The following is a 21,687-nucleotide window of genomic DNA, read 5'->3' as shown; positions in this document are numbered from 1 at the left end:
ACCTAAGTTGTATGCTGATGATCTGTCAAGATGTTAGATAAGGGATATGACATCAGAATGCAAGTGGCAAAATGTTAATAATAAAAAAAAAACTGACGTGGAAGTAGAAAAAACAACCATGGCTCAAAACGCAAAAACACAATACCTACTTCATTATTGCTCTTAACCGGTAAAATCTGATTTTCTCATCACTTGACTGAAGAGGAAGTTCATTCCTAATATTGTTAACTAGATCCAATCATGGTATGCTCTTCAACAGTGGCTTCTCCGTCATCCTATCAGCAATAAAGGCTACCAACAAAATTGCTTGGCATCATCTTCACTAGTTGCAGAACCCTCTTTCTCTTGCAACTTCATCAGAAGATCACATTAGTTCCATCTGTGATTAGCATATGAATCGATTTATGAAATGCACTCTTCATGGGGCTGGACAGAAATATCCTCGATTCCTAAAGATCTAACATTATGTAATCCAGGTCATTTTTTGATTCTCAAACAGTACGATTATATCACCCTTGCCAAGAAAACACTTCATTGGTTGTCAAATTCAAGTGATTGTGCGTTGTCCACCAGGAGCTGCATGGCAGCGAACTAGTATATCAATATATTTTTTTAAATTTTCCTGCCTCATCTTCCAGCTAGGAGCCCAAGGACAACCTCGCAGAACTTTTCCACTACTCGCACATCAAAGAATCGAAGAGTTGGTGGCAGGTTCTTAACTGTCAAAGATCCCATGCCTCGTATTGCTTTCAAAACCTGCAAAAGAAAACTCCAATGAGACAAATATTGCTCAATCTAGGACTGGTAATGTATCACTTCATGTACCTATCACCTTGTTGGGCAATCAGACTCTTGCAGTCTAATGCTTCCTTTTGCATGCCCAAGTTAGACTTGACTCCTTTTAAATGGTGGGGGCTGAAGATGCCTCAGCAAGCTTCGAAGTGCACAGGCTTAAAAACCTCCTGATTCAGCAAAGCACTAGCATACAAACCAACTCAGACTCATCATGCATTCAATTAACTGAGTCCATTGCAACAACACATCACTTAAACAATTACAAGAAAAATAATATTTAAAAACATCTGCAAAACGTTCAGACCAGCAGAGAGATTTTCCACAATAGAGCAGTGATTGGTACCTGAAGAGCATAGCTCAGTCAAAGAGCATTGCTACACTAAATGCCAGCCTTCTGGAAAGCGGAGATAAATCCAGCATGCCCAAGGGTTGGCACAGAAGGAACTTGCGCTGGCATTTCGGTATAAGAGTAGCATGGCCCTGAAAGACAGTCTGAGTTTAACGTTCACACATCAGACAATCGCTAGGTGCTGAAACCTGTATGTGTAACCCACAAACTTTAATTTCTTAAAAGAACAGCTATACCACAATTCTACTAGATTTTAGGACAAAATAAAAAGGCACGAGGCACTGAATGCCATCATAAAAGAAAAACTACAGGCATGCATTCTTTTATTTTTAGTTAAAAAATAATACTATGAACAAATTTAGATGCAATCACTAGATAGCAGGACAATGTACAGCATGTGAATCTATAAAACACTCACTGTGAAAAAGCTGCTCAGCTCTAACAATGACAGACTGGTGTGGGCATCCTGCAGACAGAAGCGGCATTCCCTTCCTCATCTTCCTTGAGATAATAAGTCAGACCTTCCGTTTCCTACAACTAGAAGGAAGCCAAAATGGCTATTGCAAAGCCTGAGATTTTCAATCAACAAAGATACCAAGGGGCTTCAGTAGGCCAGTCACAACACTGGATGGTTTGCAGAAGAACTGATTTAAGATGAAATGCAAATAGAGTATTAGGTCAGTCTAGACAATAGGTGTGTATCAGAGACAAATGACTGTGACGGGAAGAAGGAGATAACTGTAGAACCAATGTCCAAAATCTGTTAGCGAAACCCCTTGCCTATGTCAAGCTATGTTATAGCATCATTTAATGAATGAAAAGACACTTAAATCGAGCTATCATGTTGATCTTGTAAAGGTTATCCATCAACATACAGTAAATAAGTAATATCACTTTAAGACATTACAACGCATACATTGAAAAACATATGAAGTGTCTGTGTGTACAATTATTGCAATTCTCTTTCATACACTTATTGCACTATAAATGCCTGCATAGACCTTATCAAAAGCCACAGAACCTTCTGTCTATTTCAAGTATAAAAAATTGAACCGCCAATGACAATCACTTTCTTTCTTCTCCAAGCATTTAATGCACAAGTTACTACTTTTGTAACGATATATCTGTAAGAGACATTAGTTAGTATTAGATTCCTTACCTTAGAATATCCCCAGGCGTCAGACTGGATCCGGAAATTTTTGCGTAGCAGTACCCTTGCGCGTCGGTAGGCGTCGTCTGCGGCTCCGCGTCCGTCGTCGGCGTCGTGGGCGCCGTGATGACGTCGTCGGAGTACTTAGACGCTGCCTCCGCGTGCTGACGTCAGTTCTTAGACACAGCTTTTCCGAGCCAGAAACGCAGAGCCATGTTAAAAACCAACACTGGTGCCATTGAAACTAGGGCCCTGAAAGGGGGTAACCCTAACCCTAGATATTGGTTCGCAGAACGGGGAGGATGGGTGGGTCGGTAAGGAATCTAATACTAACTAATGTCTCTTACAGATATATTGTTACACAAGTAGTAACTTGTGCATCTGAAAGAGACACGTTAGTATTAGATTCCTTACCTTAGAATAGATACCCCAGCAATACCAACCCCGGTGGTGGGTCTGCGAACCAATAATCACACCAGAAAGTCCTGGAGGACGGAACGGCCAAAGAAGCCATCCCTCCGGACTTGGCTGTCCAGGCAGTAGTGTTTTGCAAACGTGTTCAGCGATGCCCAAGTAGCTGCCTGACAGATGTCTTGTAAGGGCACACCCCTGCCCAGGGCAGTGGTAGCCACCGTTGCTCGGGTAGAATGAGCCCGCAATCCAACAGGGGGCTCCTTCCTAGCCAAGGAGTAGCATGCCTGGATACCCAGGATGATCCACCGGGAGACGGTCCTCTTGTGCACTGCTTTCCCCTTCTTAGTGCCCACGTAACCAACAAAGAGTTGGTCATCCACCCGGAACTGGCGTGTGCGATCCAAGTAGAATAAGAGCGCACGTTTTGGGTCCAGACGGTGGAGACACTCTTCCTCTTTAGAGGGATGCGGTGGCGGGAAGAAGGTTGGCAAGGTGATAGACTGCCCGATCGGGAAGGCCGTGACAACCTTGGGCAGGAAAGAAGGCTTGGTACGCAGCACCACTTTGTCCGGATGGACAGAAAGGAAAGGTGGAGTACAAGAAAGGGCCTGGAGCTCACTCACTCTCCTGGCAGAGGTGATGGCAACCAGGAAAGCAGTCTTCAAAGTCAGAAGGCGAAGAGGACAGTTGTGAAGTGGCTCAAAGGGAGCGCACATCAGAAACGTAAGAACCAGGTTCAAGTCCCACTGAAGCATCACAAACGGAACAGGAGGAAACGTGTGTGTGATGCCCTTAAGAAATCTATTTACAATAGGGGACTTGAATAAAGAAGGTTGATCAGGCAGCCTGAGAAAGGCTGAAAGGGCAGAAAGGTAGCCCTTGATAGTGTCCAGAGCAGAGCCCTGCTGGGCAAGAGAAAGAAGGAAGAGAAGGACCTCAGAAAGAGGGGCATTGAGGGGATCCACAGCCTTTGCTGTGCACCATGCCACAAATCTGTTCTACCTGCAGGCGTATACCGACTTCGTGGAGGGACGCCTGGCTGCCAGAATGATGTTACAAACATCAGGAGGCAAGTCAAATGGCCTCAACTGTCGCCGCTCAATCTCCAAGCATGGAGGTGGAGACTGGACAGGTTCGGGTGGAGGACGGTCCCCTGCTGCTGCGACAGAAGGTCCTCCTGAAGAGGCAGACGAACCGGGGGATCGACTGACAGACTGAGTAGCTCTGGATACCAGTACCTTCTCGCCCAGTCCAGAGCCACAAGGATGACTTGGGCCCGGTCACGCTTGATCTTCTTCAGCACTCTGGGCAGAAGTGGTGTAGGCGGAAAGGCGTACAACAGAACGCAACTCCACTCGCGACGAAAAGCGTCTCGAGCGAGTGCCGCCTTGGAAATTCCAACGCGCAGAACTGATGACATTGCGCGTTCTCTTCGGTGGCGAATAGATCTAACCAAGGCTCTCCCCATCGCTGAAAGAGGCCTTGCGCCACGTCAGAGTTCAGACGCCATTCGTGATCCATCATGCACCAACGGCTGAGCTCGTCCGCCCTGGCGTTCAGAGAACCTGCCAGGTATTGAGCCACCAGGTTCACGCCCTGGCGTTCCAGCCATTGCCAAAGGCGAAGAGCCTCTTGACAAAGGGTCCACGACCCCACCCCGCCTTGTTTGTTGCAGTACCACATGGCGGTGGTGTTGTCCGTGAACACCTGCACTACACTCCCCCGGACAGAGGGGAGGAATGCCTTCAGTGCCAGACGAATCGCCCGGAGCTCCAACAGGTTGATGTGGAGCCGGACCTCCGCCGGAGACCAGAGGCCTCTGATCTCCGCCTCTCCCATGTGGCCTCCCCAGCCCTGGAGGGACGCGTCCGTCACAACTACGTGCTCCGGTTGGGGAAGGAAGAGGGATCTGCCGCTCACTCAATCGCGGTCCGTGAGCCACCACTGCAGCTGTCTCGCAGTGCCCTCCGAGATCAGGACGTGGTCGGATAGGTTGCCCTGATGCTGTGCCCACTGAAACTTCAGGTCCCACTGCAGAGCCCGCATCCGCCACCTGGCGTGATGCACCAGTAGGATGCAGGAGGCCATCAGCCCCAGAAGCCGCAGCGTCAACCTGACCGAGACCTGGGATAACGGCTGAAAGATGGGAATCAGAGCCTGAATATCCCGGACCCGCTGTTCGGGTGGATAAACCCGAAACCGCGCCGAGTCCAGAACCGCTCCGATGAAGAGGAGCTTCTGAGAGGGGCACAGGTGTGACTTTGGCACATTGATGGAGAACCCCAGCTGGTGCAGGAGGTCTGCCGTAGTCTGGAGGTGGCTGACGACTGTCTGGGGCCTTCAACAACCAGTCGTCGAGGTAGGGGAAGACTGAAACCTCTAACCTGCGCAGATGAGCTGCGACCACCGCCATCACCTTTGTGAACACCCGTGGGGCGCTGGTAAGGCCGAAGGGGAGCACGGTAAACTGAAAGTGCTCGTGGCCAACCATGAACCGCAGGTAGCGCCGGTGGGCAGGAAGGACGGGGATTTGAAAATAAGCGTCATGCAAGTCCAACGCTACCATCCAGTCTCCTGGGTCCAGGGCAGCTAAGACCTGAGCCAATGTCAGCATCTTGAACTTCTCCTTCCGGAGGAAGCCGTTGACATTCCGTAGGTCCAAGATAGGGCGTAGGCCCCCTTTGCCCTTCTTGGGTACCAGATAGTAGGAGGAGTAACAACCACACCCTACTACTGGCCCAGGAACACGCTCGATGGCCCCCTTGGCCAAGAGGGCCGTAACTTCCTCTTGCAGAAGTTGTAAGTGATCCCCCGACACGCGGTGGTACTGCGGTGGCATGGCTGGAGGGGTCGCCTCGAGGGGGAGGGAGTAGCCCCTTCGGACGATCTGCAGCACCCACCTGTCCGATGTGACAGTGCGCCAGAGGAGGTGGTGATGGCGAACCCTGCCCCCCACTGGCGTCACATGGGCCTGAAAGCACGGACTAGGAGGGTTTTGAGGCGGATGCTGCGGGGGAAGGTGTGGACTGACCTCGCCGTTGCCCCCGGCCGCCCGGACGGCGGTTCCCACGGCCGCCACCGCGTTGGGTATTGCCCTGCGGAGCGTGGCTGGGGCGCGTGTGGGCGCACCCCTTCCGTGGCCACGAAAGGAGTGAAAAGCAGCCGATTGCTGGCGCGGGGCCGAGAGGCCCAAGGACTTGGCCGTAGCCCTGGAGTCCTTAAAGCGCTCAAGCGCATGGTCTGCTTTGTCGCCAAAGAGGCGACGGCCATCGAACGGCATGTCTATGAGTGTGTTCGACATCTGCCGAAAAGTTGGCGGACCTCAGCCAGGCGTGGCGTCTGACCGCCACCGTCGTTGCCATCGCCCTACCTAGCGAGTCGGTGGTATCCAGCCCACACCTGATGGAATATTTGGCTGCATCCCGGCCCTCCACTAGGGCTTGGCAGAGTTTGGCCCGTACCTCCAACGGACACTCTGGCAGCACCTCCGCGACCGTATCCCACACAGAGTGGGTGTAACGTCCCAAGAGGCAGGCGGTGTTGAAAGACCGCAGGCCCAGACTAAGGGATGAGAAGATCTTCTTCCCATACTGCTCATACCTCTTGGATTCCCTGTCCGGCGGGGCCGACGGGAACGCGGTCTGGGAATTGGAGGCCTGGATGACCAGGCTCTCGGGGGTAGGGTGGGTGGACAGGAAACATGGGTCGCCCGGGGCTGGGCGGTGGCGTCTGGCCACGTTCCTATCTACGGGCGAACCCGTAGCGGGCTTGAACCAAGTGCCCAGAAGAACGTCGTTCAAGGCCTCATTAAAGGGCAGCGGAGGCTCGGCCGAGCTTGACTGCGGTTTAAGGACCTCAGTGAGGAGATTAGTCCTCACGGCCGCGACGGGGAGCTCAAGGCCCAAGGCATTGGCAGCCCTCATCAGCACCACACTGTAGGTTGCCCCCTCCGCCGAAGCCACGGTAGGAGGGGAGACAAAACCAGTGTCTGGAGAGGTGTCCAGGCCACTGGCCTCCCCAAGGTCTCCTGTCCAGTCCTCATGAGACTGACACTCTCTGGTCAGAGGGTCCTCAGACCCCTCCCAGTCCTCTTCAGCACCCATCTCCTGAAACTCAGGGCCCTTAACTAATGGGGCCTGTTCATAGAAGTTTAACTCTCCAAACGACGTCTGGAGCGGCGCCCATCGGGGTCGTCCCGACGCCGGAACAGGAACGAAGGTAGAACCGGGGACGGCGCCGCCCGAGGACGGCGCCGGAGGCGACACCTGAGGGTCCGACGCCGGGGAGGTCGTAAGGTCCACCGGCGACGAACCAGATCCCGAAGGAGGTCTAGCGGCGTCCCGCGGCACCGGGCCCGAAGGTGCCGGAACAACTGAACCCCTCGGCGCCGTGCCCGAAGGCGCCAGCGGCGTCGGGATAGCGGGAACCTGCGGCGCCAGGGCCGTAGCACCCGACGGCGTCGGGGCCGATCCCCCCGACCCGCTAGGGTTCCCAGACGGGTCCGCTGGGCCCGAAGGCGCCGCGGAGCCCGTCGGAGGAGAGAGAATCCAAATGGCCATGAGGAAGCGCTCAATCTCCTCCTGCGTCGCGTTAAGCCCAGGGACCGTAGGGTATGGGGCTGGAAGCGGCGCCTGCGACTCCGTCGGAGCCGCGTGGGTGGTGTCACCCGAACCCCCGGCCGCATCGCGCGAGCGTCGGGGGGAGTCCGCAGAGCGATGACGCCGCTTGGACTTCTTGTGCCTCTTACTTGACGACGACTTCGACCCGGAGGAGTGCGGCCTACTCCCGGAGCTGTGGTGGCTCCGAGCCCGCGACCTGTCCCTCGACCTCCCATGGGACCGAGACCTCTCGCGGCGCTGGACCGACTGCCGGAGTTCGAGTCGCCATGCGGGACCGCTCCCGCCTGGCTTTCGAAGAGAGGGCCCGGCAGTCGGAGCAGGCCTTGTCGTCGTGATCGACGCCGAGACAAGTTAAACACCATCGGTGAGGATCCGTGACCGACATCAGACGGTCGCAATCCTCACAGTGCTTAAAGCCGGGCATCCCTACGGCACCGTCGGAGTCGAAGACTCGAGAAATGATCAAAAGCGATCAAAAAGGTTAGTCAAAAAATGACTAGGGTTACTGCTTTTTCCAGATCTGCGCTTGCTGGCGCGGAAAAAAGAAGAACTGACGTCAGCACGCGGAGGCGGCGTCTAAGTATTCCGACTACGTCATCACGGCGCCCACGACGGACGCGGAGCCGCAGACGACACCTACCGACGCGCAAGGGTACTGCTACGCACAAATTTCCGGATCCAGTCTGACGCCTGGGGATATTCTAAGGTAAGGAATCTAATACTAACGTGTCTCTTTCAGATACAAAAGTTACCATAGCAATAGTGGATATTTGCCAAAAAAATAATATTTTCACAACAGAATGGCCCCTGTGCTCGTTTTTGTATTCTTCAGTTATTACAGATGGGCCAGTCAAATAACACATGCATTTCTCATCCAATATCCGTCAATGGGATGAAAAACTATTTTCTCTGGGGTCTCATAAAAAGATGGAACCAAGTCCATAAAACGGGTTTCTAGAAAAGGGCATACCTTTCATTTCCTAGTAAGCAGCACCTAAGGAGGTACCAAAAATATGGTTATAGGTCTCACAATTAGCTATGAGCCAATATCTGTTTTTACTTAGGTTTTTAGGACTTTGTGTACATGTAGAGATTTCTGATCATAAAGATGTCAAACCTAAACCAAACAAAGTTTGTTTGGCATGCCTAACAGAGTGCTGAGTTCTGGCGTTATTTGTTTGAAGGAGGTCTTTTAGAGTTTTCTACTATTCTAGTACCTGGTGGTTAGGCTGGAGAGGTGCCCATAAAAGATGTAATCTCACAGTTGCTGGATTAACAATATCTTTAATGAACTATATATTTGAAATTGGAAAAACACAAGTTTCTCAACAAACAATAACAAATGAAGAACACATCTTGTGCCATAGACAGCTGTTCCATTTCCATATTGTTCCACAATTAAGAACCATATAGACTACTCCTAGAAGATTTGGCTTTGTAAACTTCAAAGGTAGATGTAAATTGGCATGGTCCTATTTTATTGTTATATGCTCCCACACCTGATGATCAGAATTACTAAGATTTATAGTGTTTCTAATTGAACAGTTGAAAGTCACTTTTTACAGACTCAATGCAAAGGTGGTAGCTTAAACCACCACCTGAACTTTTTCTGTTTCTGCTCAAGACCGCGCACAGAACGCAATTTATGGTAAAAGCTCAAGTATATGTTCATCACATATAAGTGTGATTGACTGGCACATAGGTGTAGAAATTGGACAAATGTGCCAAATGTGAAAGCATTGTTACACAGGGAAGTGAAAGAAGGAATGAGTAAGCAAGCCTTTGTGACAGCCTGACACACAATTGTGTCCTCTATAAAAGAAACTGAGGTAGAATAGAGTGACACCCCACTTAATGTATATAGGAAAGAGCTGGCTTAATACATGACACTTCACAGGACTAATGTGGAGCCAAGAGTGAGCAAGAGCGTGCATCCTTGGTAGAGTCCCATAGAATACAGAGATTTCAACACTGGTCTCGCAGAAAATAGGTATGTAGAAGACCACTGTAGAAGACCACTGTAGAGACCTAAAGGTTTATTTTGTGTATGACTGTAGTACAGAGGCTGTGGAGGTAACTCACACAATGGTTGAGCTGCATTATTGTATGGGATGGGCCAATCAGATCTGGAAACTAAGTGTAAGCACAATATTCTTTAACAGATGGTCAGCAAAAGCATTGCTCCAGATTATTATATGCTAAAAATCAATAAGATGGATTAAACAAAATGTAAGCATAGTTTGCTGTAGCTTATGCAAGTTGTGACTTAATTTATATCAAAGAAGCATGGTCAGGCAATCAATATCTACATAGAAGCAAATTAGCAATCTCAAAATAAAAGGGTCTGACCTTAACCTTCTCTAGTAGACATCAAAAAATGTATTTCACCCAATCTAGAAGTTGGCTTTCTACAGGGACCCGACGAGTCCACTCAATAAATCAAATGTTCTGGTTGTTCTTGTTTCTGTTTAGAATGTAAAGCACTCCAATGTTCCGCATCACAATACTGCATGTGGTGTTGTAGGACCACATGGAACATAACTTCACTTGCTATTCTCACAATGGAGTTCTGTCAGGAATGAATTTAAAATACAGGTGAAACACAGCCCGAGGAAGAGCGATTACACTATCGCTCTGTGCAGCACAACAAGCTATTACTGCCCTGTGGGGGAAAGATGAAGTCCTGACATGTCTGGCCCGACTTACATACCTCTAAGAACTCTTGGGAATGGAAAAGTGGTCGGCAACCTTGGAAAGGTAAGAAGACGTCTTTCAAGGAACCTCCTTTATAACATACCTCCTGTATAAAATTCCTCTCAGAAAAATTCCAGGAGGTCACATGCCTGAAATACCTTGGGGTACTCTGCCGAACACAACCGATATAGGCACCTAAAGACCTCACTGCTCTGTCCTTAAGGGGATCGCCAGTACTCTGGCCTGAATCCAGAGCCACTGCACATATCAGTACCTATCTAATGTATAAATCCTTTACTTTAATACATTGGAGTAGGGGGTGTGAGGGTGGCTGCTGAAGTTCGGGGACACGTTTTCTTTTTTTAGAACAGCTTAAGCATGACCTAATGCATCCCACCTGCTAGTAGATGTAGGTGGGTGAATGTGAAACAACTTAGACGTTACAATAAAATAGAGTTAAACGATAAAATGCAGGAGGGGCTGCTCAACTCACGTTCCATGCAGTAACTCAGTAGTTGCAAAATAGATATTCATAAACCTTTCCTCAGTTACAGATCACTTTAGTAATTGCCTGTAGTCAGTGTGAGGAATATTATTCATTTCTAGGATTCTGCTGACCTTCGTGAAGAGGTCTTCTCACCTGGTCGCCTCTTCTCTTTGGTTATGAGTTGATGAACTTTCCGTTGTTCCTCCTGCTCCTCGATTTTTGCCTCCTTGTGAATCTGTTCAATAGTTTTAGGTCCCTGGTCTGCTCTTCGGGAAACCCAATTGCACTGTAGAGGTAGCAACAAGAAAATCTTAACACAACTACAAATTTAGAAAAAGTAACTACATACTGCCTGCCTTTATAATACAAATGCAACATACTCTAGCTGTGTTAACCTTTTGTAAAATCCCTGGCATGAGGGCACAAAAAGATTTCAAACGCTTAAAAGAGCTTCAGAATTTGGAAAATACAGCCAATAGTCTAGCATAAACCCTAAACAACCAAAGAAAACAATTGACACATCCAACGATGCGGAAACACACTGACAAATCATCATGTAAAGAAAAGGATAACAGCAGTATAGAGGCTAATGCTAGACAGGGTGCAAGAGGAATGTTATTTAGCACTAACATGTTCTACTTGTCCGATGATAATGATTTTCTTTTAAATATTTATGCTAATTATAACGTAATACAAATGAAATAAATTTAGTTAACAAAATGTATAATATGTATTCTGTGTGTACGTATGCAACACAAAGAACAAGTTACTTACCTTCAGTAACGATATATCTGTAAGAAACAGTAGTTAGTATTAGATTCCTTACCTTAGAATATCCCCAGGCGTCAGACTGGATCCGGAAATTTTTACGTAGCAGTACCCTTGCACGTCGGTAGGTGTCGTCTGCGGCACCGCGTCCGTCGTGGGCGTCGTGATGACGTCGTCGGAGTACTTACACGCCGCGTGCTGATGTCAGTTCTTAGACACAGCTTTTCCGCGCCAGAAACGCAGAGCCATGTTAAAAACCAACACTGGTGCCATTGAAACTAGGGCCCTGAAAGGGATGACCTTAACCCTAGATATCGGTTCGCAGAACGGGGAGGATGGGTCGGGCGATAAGGAATCTAATACCAACTACTGTTTCTTACAGATATATCGTTACTGAAGGTAAGTAACTTGTTCATCTGAAAGAAACAGGTTAGTATTAGATTCCTTACCTTAGAATAGATACCCCAGCAATACCAATCCCGGTGGTGGGTCTGCGAACCAATAATCACACCAGAAAGTCCTGGAGGACGGAACGGCCAAAGAAGCCATCCCTCCGGACTTGCTGTCCAGGCAGTAGTGTCTTGCAAACGTGTGCAGCGATGCCCACGTAGCTGCCTGACAGATGTCCTGTAAGGGGACTCCCCGGCCCAGGGCAGTGCTAGCCGCCGTGGCCCGAGTGGAATGGGCCCTCAGCCCAACAGCAGGCTCCTTCCTTGCCAAGGAGTAACATGCCTTGATACACAAGACGGTCCTCTTGTGCACTGCCCGTCCCTTCTTAGCGCCCACGTAACCAACAAAGAGTTGGTCATCCACCCGGAACTGGCGTGTGCGATCTAGATAGAACAAATTCGCACGTTTTGGGTCCAGACGGTGGAGCCGCTCTTCCTCTTTAGAGGGGTGCGGAGGCAGAAAGAAGGTGGGCAAGGTGATAGACTGCCCGATATGGAAGGCCATTACAACCTTGGCAGGAAAGATGGCTTAGTCCGCAACACAACCTTGTCCGGATGGAAAGAAAGGAAAGGGGGTGTATATGAAAGAGCATGGAGCTCACTCACTCTCCTGGCAGAGGTGATGGCAACCAGGAAAGCAGTCTTCAGAGTAAGAAGGCGGAGAGGACAGTTGTGGATTGGCTCAAACGGAGCGCACATCAGAAATGTAAGTACAAGGATCAAGTCCCACTAAGGCATCACGAACGGAACAGGGGGAAATGTGTGCGTGATGCCCTTCAGAAAACGAGTAACAATAGGGGAGTTGAACAAAGAAGGTTGATCAGGCAGCATTAGAAAGGCTGAAAGGGCAGAAAGGTAGCCCTTGATAGTGCTCAGAGCAGAGCCCTGCTGGGCAAGAGAAAGAAGGAAGAGAAGAACCTCAGAAAGAGGGGCAGAAAGGGGATCCACAGCCTTTGCTGTGCACCATGCCACAAATTTATTCCACCTGCAGGCGTATACCGATTTTGTGGAGGGACGCCTGGTTGCCAGAATGACATTACAGACTTCAGGAGGCAAGTCAAATGGCCTCAACTGCAGCCGCTCAATCTCCAAGCATGGAGGTGGAAACTGGACAGGTTCGGGTGGAGGACCGTCCCCTGCTGCTGCGACAAAAGGTCCTCCTGAAGAGGCAGACGAACCGGAGGATCGACTGACATACTGAGTAGCTCTGGATACCAGTACCTTCGTGCCCAGTCCGGAGCCACAAGGATGACTTGGGCCTGGTCGCGTTTGATCTTCTTAGCACTCTGGGCAGAAGTGGTATAGGCGGAAAGGAGTACAACAGACCGCAACTCCACTCGCGACGAAAAGCGTCTCCGAGCGAGTGCCGCCTTGGACATTCCAACGCGCAGAACTCATGACATTGCGCGTTCTCTTCTGTGGCGAGTAGATCTAACCAAGGCTCTCCCCACTGCTGTAAGAGGCCCACCGAGTTCAGACGCCATTTGTGATCCATCATGCACCGACGGCCGAGTTCGTCCGCCCTGGCGTTCAGAGAACCTGCCAGGTGTTGAACCACCAGGGTCACGCCCTGATGTTCCAGCCACTGCCAGTGGCGCAGAGCCTCCTGGCAAAGGGTCCACGACCCCACCCCGCCCTGTTTGTTGCAGTACCACATGGCGGTGGTGTTGTCCGTGAACACCTGCACTACACTCCCCCGGACAGAGGGGAGGAATGCCTTCAGTGCTAGACGAATCGCCCGCAGCTCCAAAAGGTTGATATGGAGCCGGGACTCCGCCGGAGGCCTCTGATCTCCGCCTCTCCCATGTGGCCTTCCCAGCCCTGGAGGGACGCGTCCGTCACAACTACGCGCTGCGGTTTTGGGAAGGGAGAGGGATCTGCCGCTGACCCAATCGCGGTCCGTGAGCCACCACTGCAGCTGTCTCGCAGTGCCCTCCGAGATCAGGACATGGTCGGAGAGGTTGCCCTGATGCTGGGCCCACTGAAACTTCAGGTCCCACTGCAGAGCCTGCATCCGCCACGGGCGTGATGCACCAGAAGGATGCAGGAGGCCATCAGCCTCAGAAGCCGCAGCGTCAACCTGACCGAGACCCGGGACAAAGGCTGAAAGAGTGGAATCAGAGGCTGAATGTCCCAAACCCGCTGTTCGGGAGGATAAACCCGAAACTGCGCCGAGTCGAGAACCGATCCGATGAAGAGGAGCTTCTGAGAGGGGCACAGGTGTGACTTCGGCACATTGGAGAACCCCAGCTGGTGCAGGAGGTCTGCCGTCGTCTGGAGGTGGCTGACGACTGTTTGGGGCGAGCCCGCCTTTAACAACCAGTCGTCGAGGTAGGGGAAGACTGAAACCCCTAACCTGCGCAGATGAGCTGCGACCACCGCCATCACCTTCGTGAACACCCGTGGGCGTGGGGCGCTGGTAAGGCCGAAGGGGAGCATGGTAAACTGAAAGTGCTCGTGGCCTCGCCGTGAACCGCAGGTAACGCCGGTGGGCCGGCAGACGGGGATGTGAAAATAAGCGCCCTGCAAGTCCAACGCTACCATCCAGGGTCCGGGGTCTAGGGCAGCTAAGACCTGAGCCAAAGTCAGCATCTTGAACTTCTCCTTCCGGAGGAAGCCGTTGACGTTCCGTAGGTCCAAGATAGGGCGTAGGCCCCCTTTGCCCTTCTTGGGTACCAGAAAGTAGTGGGAGTAGCAACCACACCCTACTTCTGGCCCAGGAACGCGCTTGATGACCCCCTTGGCCAAGAGGGCCGTAACTTCCTCCTGCAGAAGTCGCAAATAATCCCCCGACACGCGGTGGTATTGCGGTGCCATGGCTGGAGGGATCGCCTCGAAGGGGAGGGAGTAGCCCCTTTGGACGATTTGCAGCACCCACCTGTCCGATGTGACAGTGTGCCAGTGGAAGAGGTGATGGCGAACCCTGCCCCCCACTGGCGTCACATGGGCCTGAAAGCACGGACTAGGAGGGTTTTGAGGCGGATGCTGCGGGGAAAGGTGTGGACTGGCCTCGCCGTTGTCCCCGACCGCCACCGCGTTGGATGTTACTCTGCGGTGCGTCGCTGGCAGCACATGTGGGGGCGCCCCTTCCTTGGCCACGAAAGGAGCAAAAGGCACCCGTTTGCCGGCGCGCGGCCGAGAGGCCCAAGGACCTGGCCGTAGCCCTGGAGTCCTAAAAGCGCCCAAGCGCATGGTCTGCCTTGTCGTCAAAGAGGCGACGGCCATCAAACGGCATGTCCATGAGTGTATTCTGGACATCGGCCGAGAAGTTGGCGGACCTCAACCAGGCGTGGCGACGAATCGCCACAGTCGTTGCCATCGCTCTGCCCAGAGAGGCGGTGGTATCCAAACCACACCGGATAGAATAACGTGCCGCATCTCGGCCTTCCACAAGGGCTTGGCCGAGTTTAGCCCGTACCTCCAACAGGCTTTTTGGTAGCACGTCCGCGACCGTATCCCACAGAGAGTGGGTGTATCGGTCCAAGAGGCACGCGGTGTCCCAGACTCAGGGAGGATAATACCTTCTTGCTCGTACCTCTTGGATTCCATGTCAGGCGGAGCTGACGGAAATGCGGTCTGGGAATTCGAAGCCTGAATAACCAGGCTCTCGGGGGTGGGGAGGGTGGACAGGAAACAAGGGTCGCCCGGGGCCGGGCGGTGGCGTCTGGCCATGTTCCTATCTACAGGCGAACCTGCAGCGGGCCTGGACCAAGTGCCCAAAAGAACGTCGGTCAAGGCCTCACTAAACAGCAGCAGAGGCTCAGCCGAGCTTGACTGCGGTTTAAGGACCTCAGTGAAGAGGTTAGTCCTCACGGCCGCGACGGGGAGTTCAAGGCCCAAGGCCTTTGCCGCCCGCATCAGCACCACACTGTAGGTTGCCCCTTCCTCTGTAGCCACGGTAGGAGGTGAGTCAAAACCAGTGTCTGGCGAGGTATCCAGACCACTGGCATCCCCAAGTCCACCTGTCCATTCCTCCTGGGACTGACACTCCCGTGTCAGAGGGTCCTCAGACCCCTCCCAATTCTCCTCGTCACCCATCTCCTGAAATTCAGGGGGTTCAAATGATGGGGACGGTTAGTTGAAGTAGAATTCTCCAAACGGCGTCGGAACCGGATCGAGGGAGGCATCGGGGACGACGACGCCCTTAGACGGCGCCGGAGGTGACACCTGAGGGACCGGCGCCGGTGAGGTCGTGAGGTCAACCGGCGACGACCCGGATCCGGAACCGGATCCAGCGGGGTCTGCGGCGCCGGGCCCGAAGGCGCCGGCAGCGCCGAAGCACCCGACGGCGTCGGGATCAAAGCCCCCGACCCGCTAGGGCCCCCAGATGGGTCCGCTGGGCCCGAAGGCGCCGCAGAGCCCGTCGGAGGAGTTAGAGACCTCATGGCCATGAGGAAACGCTCGTCGCGCGGCCCAGGGACCGGAGGGTATGGAGCCGGACGCGACGCCGCGACTCCGACGGAGCCGCGCAGGCGATGTCACCCGAACCCCCGGCCGCGTCGCGCGAGCGTCGGGGGAGTCAGAAGAGCGATGACGTCTCTTCGACTTCTTGTGCTTACCCGACGACTTCGACCCAGAGGAGTGATGTCGACTCCCGGAGCTATGATGGCTCCAATCCCGTGACCGGTCCCTCGACCTCTGTCCGGACCGGGACCTCTTGCGGCGCGGGGCCGACTGCCGGAGTTCGAGTTGCTTGCGGGACTTGCTCCCGCCTAGCTTTCGAAGTCAGGGCCCGGCAGTCGGAACAGGTCTTGTCGTCATGGTCGACGCCGAGACAGTGGAGACACCGACGGTGAGGGTCCGTGACCGACATCAGCCGGTCGCAATCCTCACAGGGCTTAAAACCAGGCATCCCTATCGGCACCGTTCGGAGTCGAAGACTCGAAAAAAATGATCAAAAGGGATCAAAAAAGTTTAGTAAAAAAATGACTAAGGTACCACTTTTTCCGGATCTGCGCTGCTGGCGCGGAAAAAAGAAGAACTGATGTCAGCACGTGGAGGCGGCGTCTAAGTACTCCGACGACGTCATCAAGGCGCCCACGACGCCGACGACGGACGCGGAGCCGCAGACGACGCCTACCGACGCGCAAGGGTACTGCTACGCAAAATTTCCAGATCCAGTCTGACGCCTGGGGATATTCTAAGGTAAGGAATCTAATACTAACCTGTTTATTTCAGATCCAAATGCCATAGGTGAGAGAGAGCTGTAATAACGATCCGTGGGATGATTTCTTAGATGTACTATAGTAATTCAATCATTTACTTTCTTCTCAAAACAAAAACTGCTTTGGGTTTACATTTAAGAAAATAGAAGTTATTTATTTTTAGGAATTTGTATTTTCTTGTATTGTTATGAAAACACTGTAAACCAAGCATAGGAAAGAAAATATGGATGACCTCAGCGAAAATTACAGAAAGGAACTGAACTTGATTTAACGGATTTCAGTGTTCAACAAAATCCCATCTTCAATGTTCCTTTGAAAAAGGACACAATATGCTAATACCATGTGTTCACAAAAGTCATTCAGCAACTACTGTCCCTGGATGAGTCTTTATCCAGTATTATACTTAAGGCATGTCTATTTTAGGCAACATCACTCATGTCAATCTATTACAAACTAGTGCCATTCTACTACCTTTCCTTGCTGCAATGACAGTTAACCTAATTATACATACCCGCCGCAGATCTATGATGTCCTGTAGCATGAATCGAATTCTTGAGGATGTCTTTCTCTCTTTCACAATCTTCTCCATCTGGTTGAAGTACTGGTCCATGCGAGGCTAGTAAGGGGAAACGAAAACAGGAAATAGAGTTCTAGAAGTCAGTAGCATATTGCCCTCTGCACAACCAAGAAGCCTCAACAGAAAAACTCAGAGGACAAAACATCATTATTACTACATCGCTATCCCATTCAGTGATACAGCCTAAAACCACAGCTAATGGGAACATGTTACCGTAAGGAAAGATTTCCCATCAAATCTCTCTGCCACCTCCTTTGGAAAAAACAAACACGCTTCAGACTATAAGCAGAGCTGTGAGCAGCTTGGTAGGATCCATGAGTGGGGCAAGTAACCACAACCTCATTACCACGTAGCCTCACCAGTTCTGGGTTTATAGTCTGTTGAAGAGCATAGTAGGCCGGCATGGAAAAGTTTGCCATAGGATGTCAGGAATTGTAGGCAGCCTAGACAAAGTAAGGAGCCACACAAAAACAGTGACTCCTGCATCATCGCGGTTTTCTGGTCTCACTCATGGAGCAAAATCCCAAAGAATAAAGAAACTCCATCAACAGCCAAGCACCTAAGATACTCTAGTAGTTTGCCTAGCGGAGAGGTACATCACATTGTGTATGTGCATCAAGGCTGCCATACCGTCACGACACAGCTGCCCTGCAGGTATGTGTCTTTGATGGGTGCATGCCCGGAGAGTACCACAGATGTAGCATTAGCTTTTATAAACTGTGCACACATGATCTTGGGAAAGGGCAGATGTGCGCGATTCATACCAGTGTTGAATGCAGAATATGATTTATCATGCAACAGTGGTTTGGAAAGTTGACATACCCTCATAGTAAGTTATTAGAAGGAAAGGAAGGCTATGACTATTTTGACCAGTTTAGTTGGGTACGTACGTTCTCAGTATAGATTTGTTTCTATTTTCAATTCCAGTTACTCAAAACTCTTCTTATCCTGTGTTGTGTTGCTATCTTTTATACACTAACATGTTTTAAACTATCCACCCAACCCCTTCCCCGCGTTTCAACACACCCACCCCCCAAGTTTAAGCTTTGCATGTCTTTGTTTGGAATAGTTCAGAGGCAGATAGTTTTAGAAACAGTAAAACCTCATCAGAAATGTTTGTAATTCAAGCTGTAATCCACCAGGCTGTGTCTAATTGTAGTACTATTTGTGTTTCTATGCAATATTCACCTCACTTTTGAGTTGGGAAGGCTGCAAATGAATCTGAAAGATCCAATCCTGTAAACCACTGTTCTAGGGAATGTACCTTTTAATGCTACGTTAGCTATTACAAAGATCTACAGCCCTTCACATAATTATAAATCAGTCATTACCCATGAAGGTGTGTAAGTGAAGTGTAAAAAAAAAAACATTAAAAAAAAAATTACAAAAAAAAAGAGTCCTTCAGCCGAACCTATGCCACTTACATCTGAGCTCCCATTTCGTTATTAAGTAAGAGCACTTCACATATTTTTGGACATTTTCAAAGCAAAATCTCCTGGACATATATATTCCATAAATAGCTGCAGTAAAACTATGCCTCTTGTCAACTTAGTTTGGATTCCACCAGGTAGGAAGTTCTTTGCTTCCTAAGAAAACTTTCTGATACTGCAATCTGGCAGATGTCCAGGATAGGCACTTCCTTGGGGATGCTGAAGAAGTGACCATCATACTCTAGTGGAATAGGCTCTGAAGCTCTGAGACAGCTTGTTCTAGGCGAGTGTATAACAGATTTTTATGAAGGGGGCGTGGCTTGGGCGCCGATGGCGATGGTCGCCTGAGAGCTCGGCTCCGGGACTGAGCCCGTGATTATCCTGTAAATCGGAGGCTGCGGGGCACCCCGGACCCCGCATTCTGCTGGACGGACCGACGACGACCTGCCGGGGCCCTTGATGTGGCTCGGACGAGTGGTGATCCGGCGTAAAACCGAAGTTTGCGGACCCAACATGGCGCCCGGACTTCATTGTCCCCCTAGCCGGATCCATTGAACTGGAGGAGCGTCGCCGGCGGCGTCTCGCCCCCGGCTTTGCCATCCCCTGCTGATTTGTGCACTAGATATCGGTCGGATCGGACTCTCTGCAACGAGAATGCACTCGGTTGGGTAACCGGGCGGATGCCCACGTTATAGTGGATCCCGTGAGCGGACGTCTGGTGAACCAGGCGGTGGCCGCATTCACGACACCGCACCTAGCTACAGTTTCCTGGCCAGTCCACTCCCATGGGAGGCGCGACACTCTGGCGCCACAAATCGTCCGGTGGAGTTGGTGACCCTCACCCCGGGACTTTAGAGGCTGTGCGGGCCTGCCCGACCTGGCGGCGGTTGTCTCCGCCCCCTTATCGGTGCCCTCGGACGCCGTGGTGGTGGCGCGAGCCGAAGCGGAGAAGTTCCCACAGGCCCTGGAGAAGGAGGTCTCCGATACTCGACTTAAGATCCAGTGACCGGGAGGGTCGCGGTCGGCATCTGCTCCCGGAGACGCATGCTCCTGGACCATCACGGAGTACCCCCGGCGACATGGGGAAACCTAGAGGAGCCAAGGGGACTACCCCAACCGCCTCAGACTCGGAGACCCAGGACAAAGAGGAACATGGGGACCCAAAGAGTTCTGGTGGTGCGTCGATGCAACAGCAGTTCGACCGCGTCCTGGAGGCGATAGCGACCACGCGATCGGCCCTCCAACAGGACATTGCCCAGGTGGCGACGAGCCTTGGTCTCCTTAGAGCGGACCACGGCAAACTGTCGGACCGGGTCAAGGAGGTGAAGAGCTCGGTGAAAACCTTGGAGCCGGCGCAGCGAACCTTGGCTGCAACTATGAAAGATGCCTTATCCCGGATTGCGACCCTAGAGCAGAGAGCGGAAGATGCGGAAGGCCGCAACAGGAGGAACAACATCCGCGTGGTGGGCCTTCCGGAAAAGATCGAGGATGGCGACATGGTGGCATACTTGGAGGCCTGGCTCCGTGACACGGTGGCCCCGGAGGGGTTATCCTCCTTCTACACCTTGGAGCGTGCCCACAGAGTCCCGGCGCGGCCACCGCAGCAGGGACGTGCCCCGAGACCAGTGGTGGCGCGGTTATTACACTTTCGGGACAGAGACTTCATCCTCAATGCCGCCAGGCATAATGGCCCATTCAAAGTGGCGAACAGTCAGGTAACATCTTCCCGGATTACACCTACGAAACTCAACGCAGGCGGTTCTCCTTCCTGGCGGTCAAGCGCGAGCTCAGGAGCGAGGGCATCCAGTACTCGCTACTCTATCCTGCTAGGCTCCGCATCATTGTCGATGACAAGACTCAATTCTTCGACACCCCGGAGGATGTCTGTGCCTGGCTCGAGCTTTACAGAGCAGGGAAAGATGGCTTCGGCTCCTCATCCCAACAGGCGGAGGGGCCGGAACAGAGACGGCGATCCAGGAGGATTAGGAATCGCCGTGGCCGCTCAGGGGGGCCCTCAACTGCAGAGACGTCGACGGAGCGGAGGGGAGTGCTGGAGGTGTTATCTGAGTTGTCTGGCGCACGGGACGATGCCATTGAAGAGGAAGCGGACCCGGGTGACGAGGGGGCACAGTCGGACTCCGAGGACTCGGTGACCGATAGCGCCCATACACCGGTGATCACACCGAAGTCGGCGGAAGACCTTCTGGATGGACAGGGGTAACGGGGTGAGCTACCTCATTTTGGGAGGGGGCCCGGCGGGGGGGAGGCGGTTGCCGTCACTTGATGCTGACAACGAGGGCGGGGAGGGTGGGGTGCCCCTGTTTTTGCCCCGAGGGTCTTTGGTACTGTTTTGGGCTTGTTTTAGTCCTGGTAGCCTGAGCGTCGAGGGCCCACTGCCTCCGCCCGGCCCGCACCTGGCCCTTACGGCCTTCCTACGGTGGCGACCGCAGGATTAGTAGGGATTATTGGGTTGTTAGAGGGCAAGGTTTGGATGGGATCTGGTTGGTGCTGTTTGGGTCCTGTTCTGGGGAGGGTGGGTGGGGGTTTGGTTCGTTCTTGGGTTGTTTGGCCTTGGTTGGGGAAAATGGCCGCCATCAGTGCTGGGATGTATGATGTACTTTTTTTGTGGGGACCCGGATGGGGAGACTGTGCGAGAACAATATGGGACAATGGCTGATGTTGCTAATTTGAAATGTGTTACTTGGAACGTGCGGGGGCTTCATACTATGTCCAGGCGCCACAAAGTCCACGCTTATTTAGTGCGTAGGGGAGTGCAAATGGCGCTGCTGC

General features: G+C 51.9%; 1 protein-coding gene across 13 annotated transcripts in view; it reads right to left on the bottom strand.

The window, feature by feature from the left end:
* The window catches only part of EIF4G3 (eukaryotic translation initiation factor 4 gamma 3), a 1,426,031-nt gene that overhangs the window by 395,677 nt on the left and 1,008,667 nt on the right, over positions 1-21,687 (bottom strand). For all 13 annotated transcript variants that reach the window (XM_078642564.1, XM_078642569.1, XM_078642559.1 and 10 more), the window contains 2 exons: positions 17,402-17,506; positions 10,662-10,794 (listed from right to left, as the gene is read on the bottom strand). In XM_078642564.1, coding sequence (XP_078498690.1) covers positions 10,662-10,794; positions 17,402-17,506 — 238 coding nt within the window. The remainder of the gene's footprint in view (positions 1-10,661; positions 10,795-17,401; positions 17,507-21,687) is intronic.

The sequence above is a fragment of the Lissotriton helveticus genome, chromosome 5_1 (assembly GCF_964261635.1).
Source record: "Lissotriton helveticus chromosome 5_1, aLisHel1.1, whole genome shotgun sequence".
Taxonomy (NCBI): domain Eukaryota; kingdom Metazoa; phylum Chordata; class Amphibia; order Caudata; family Salamandridae; genus Lissotriton; species Lissotriton helveticus.
Note: the sequence above shows the minus strand (reverse complement) of the source record. Positions and strands in the feature narration are given on the sequence as shown.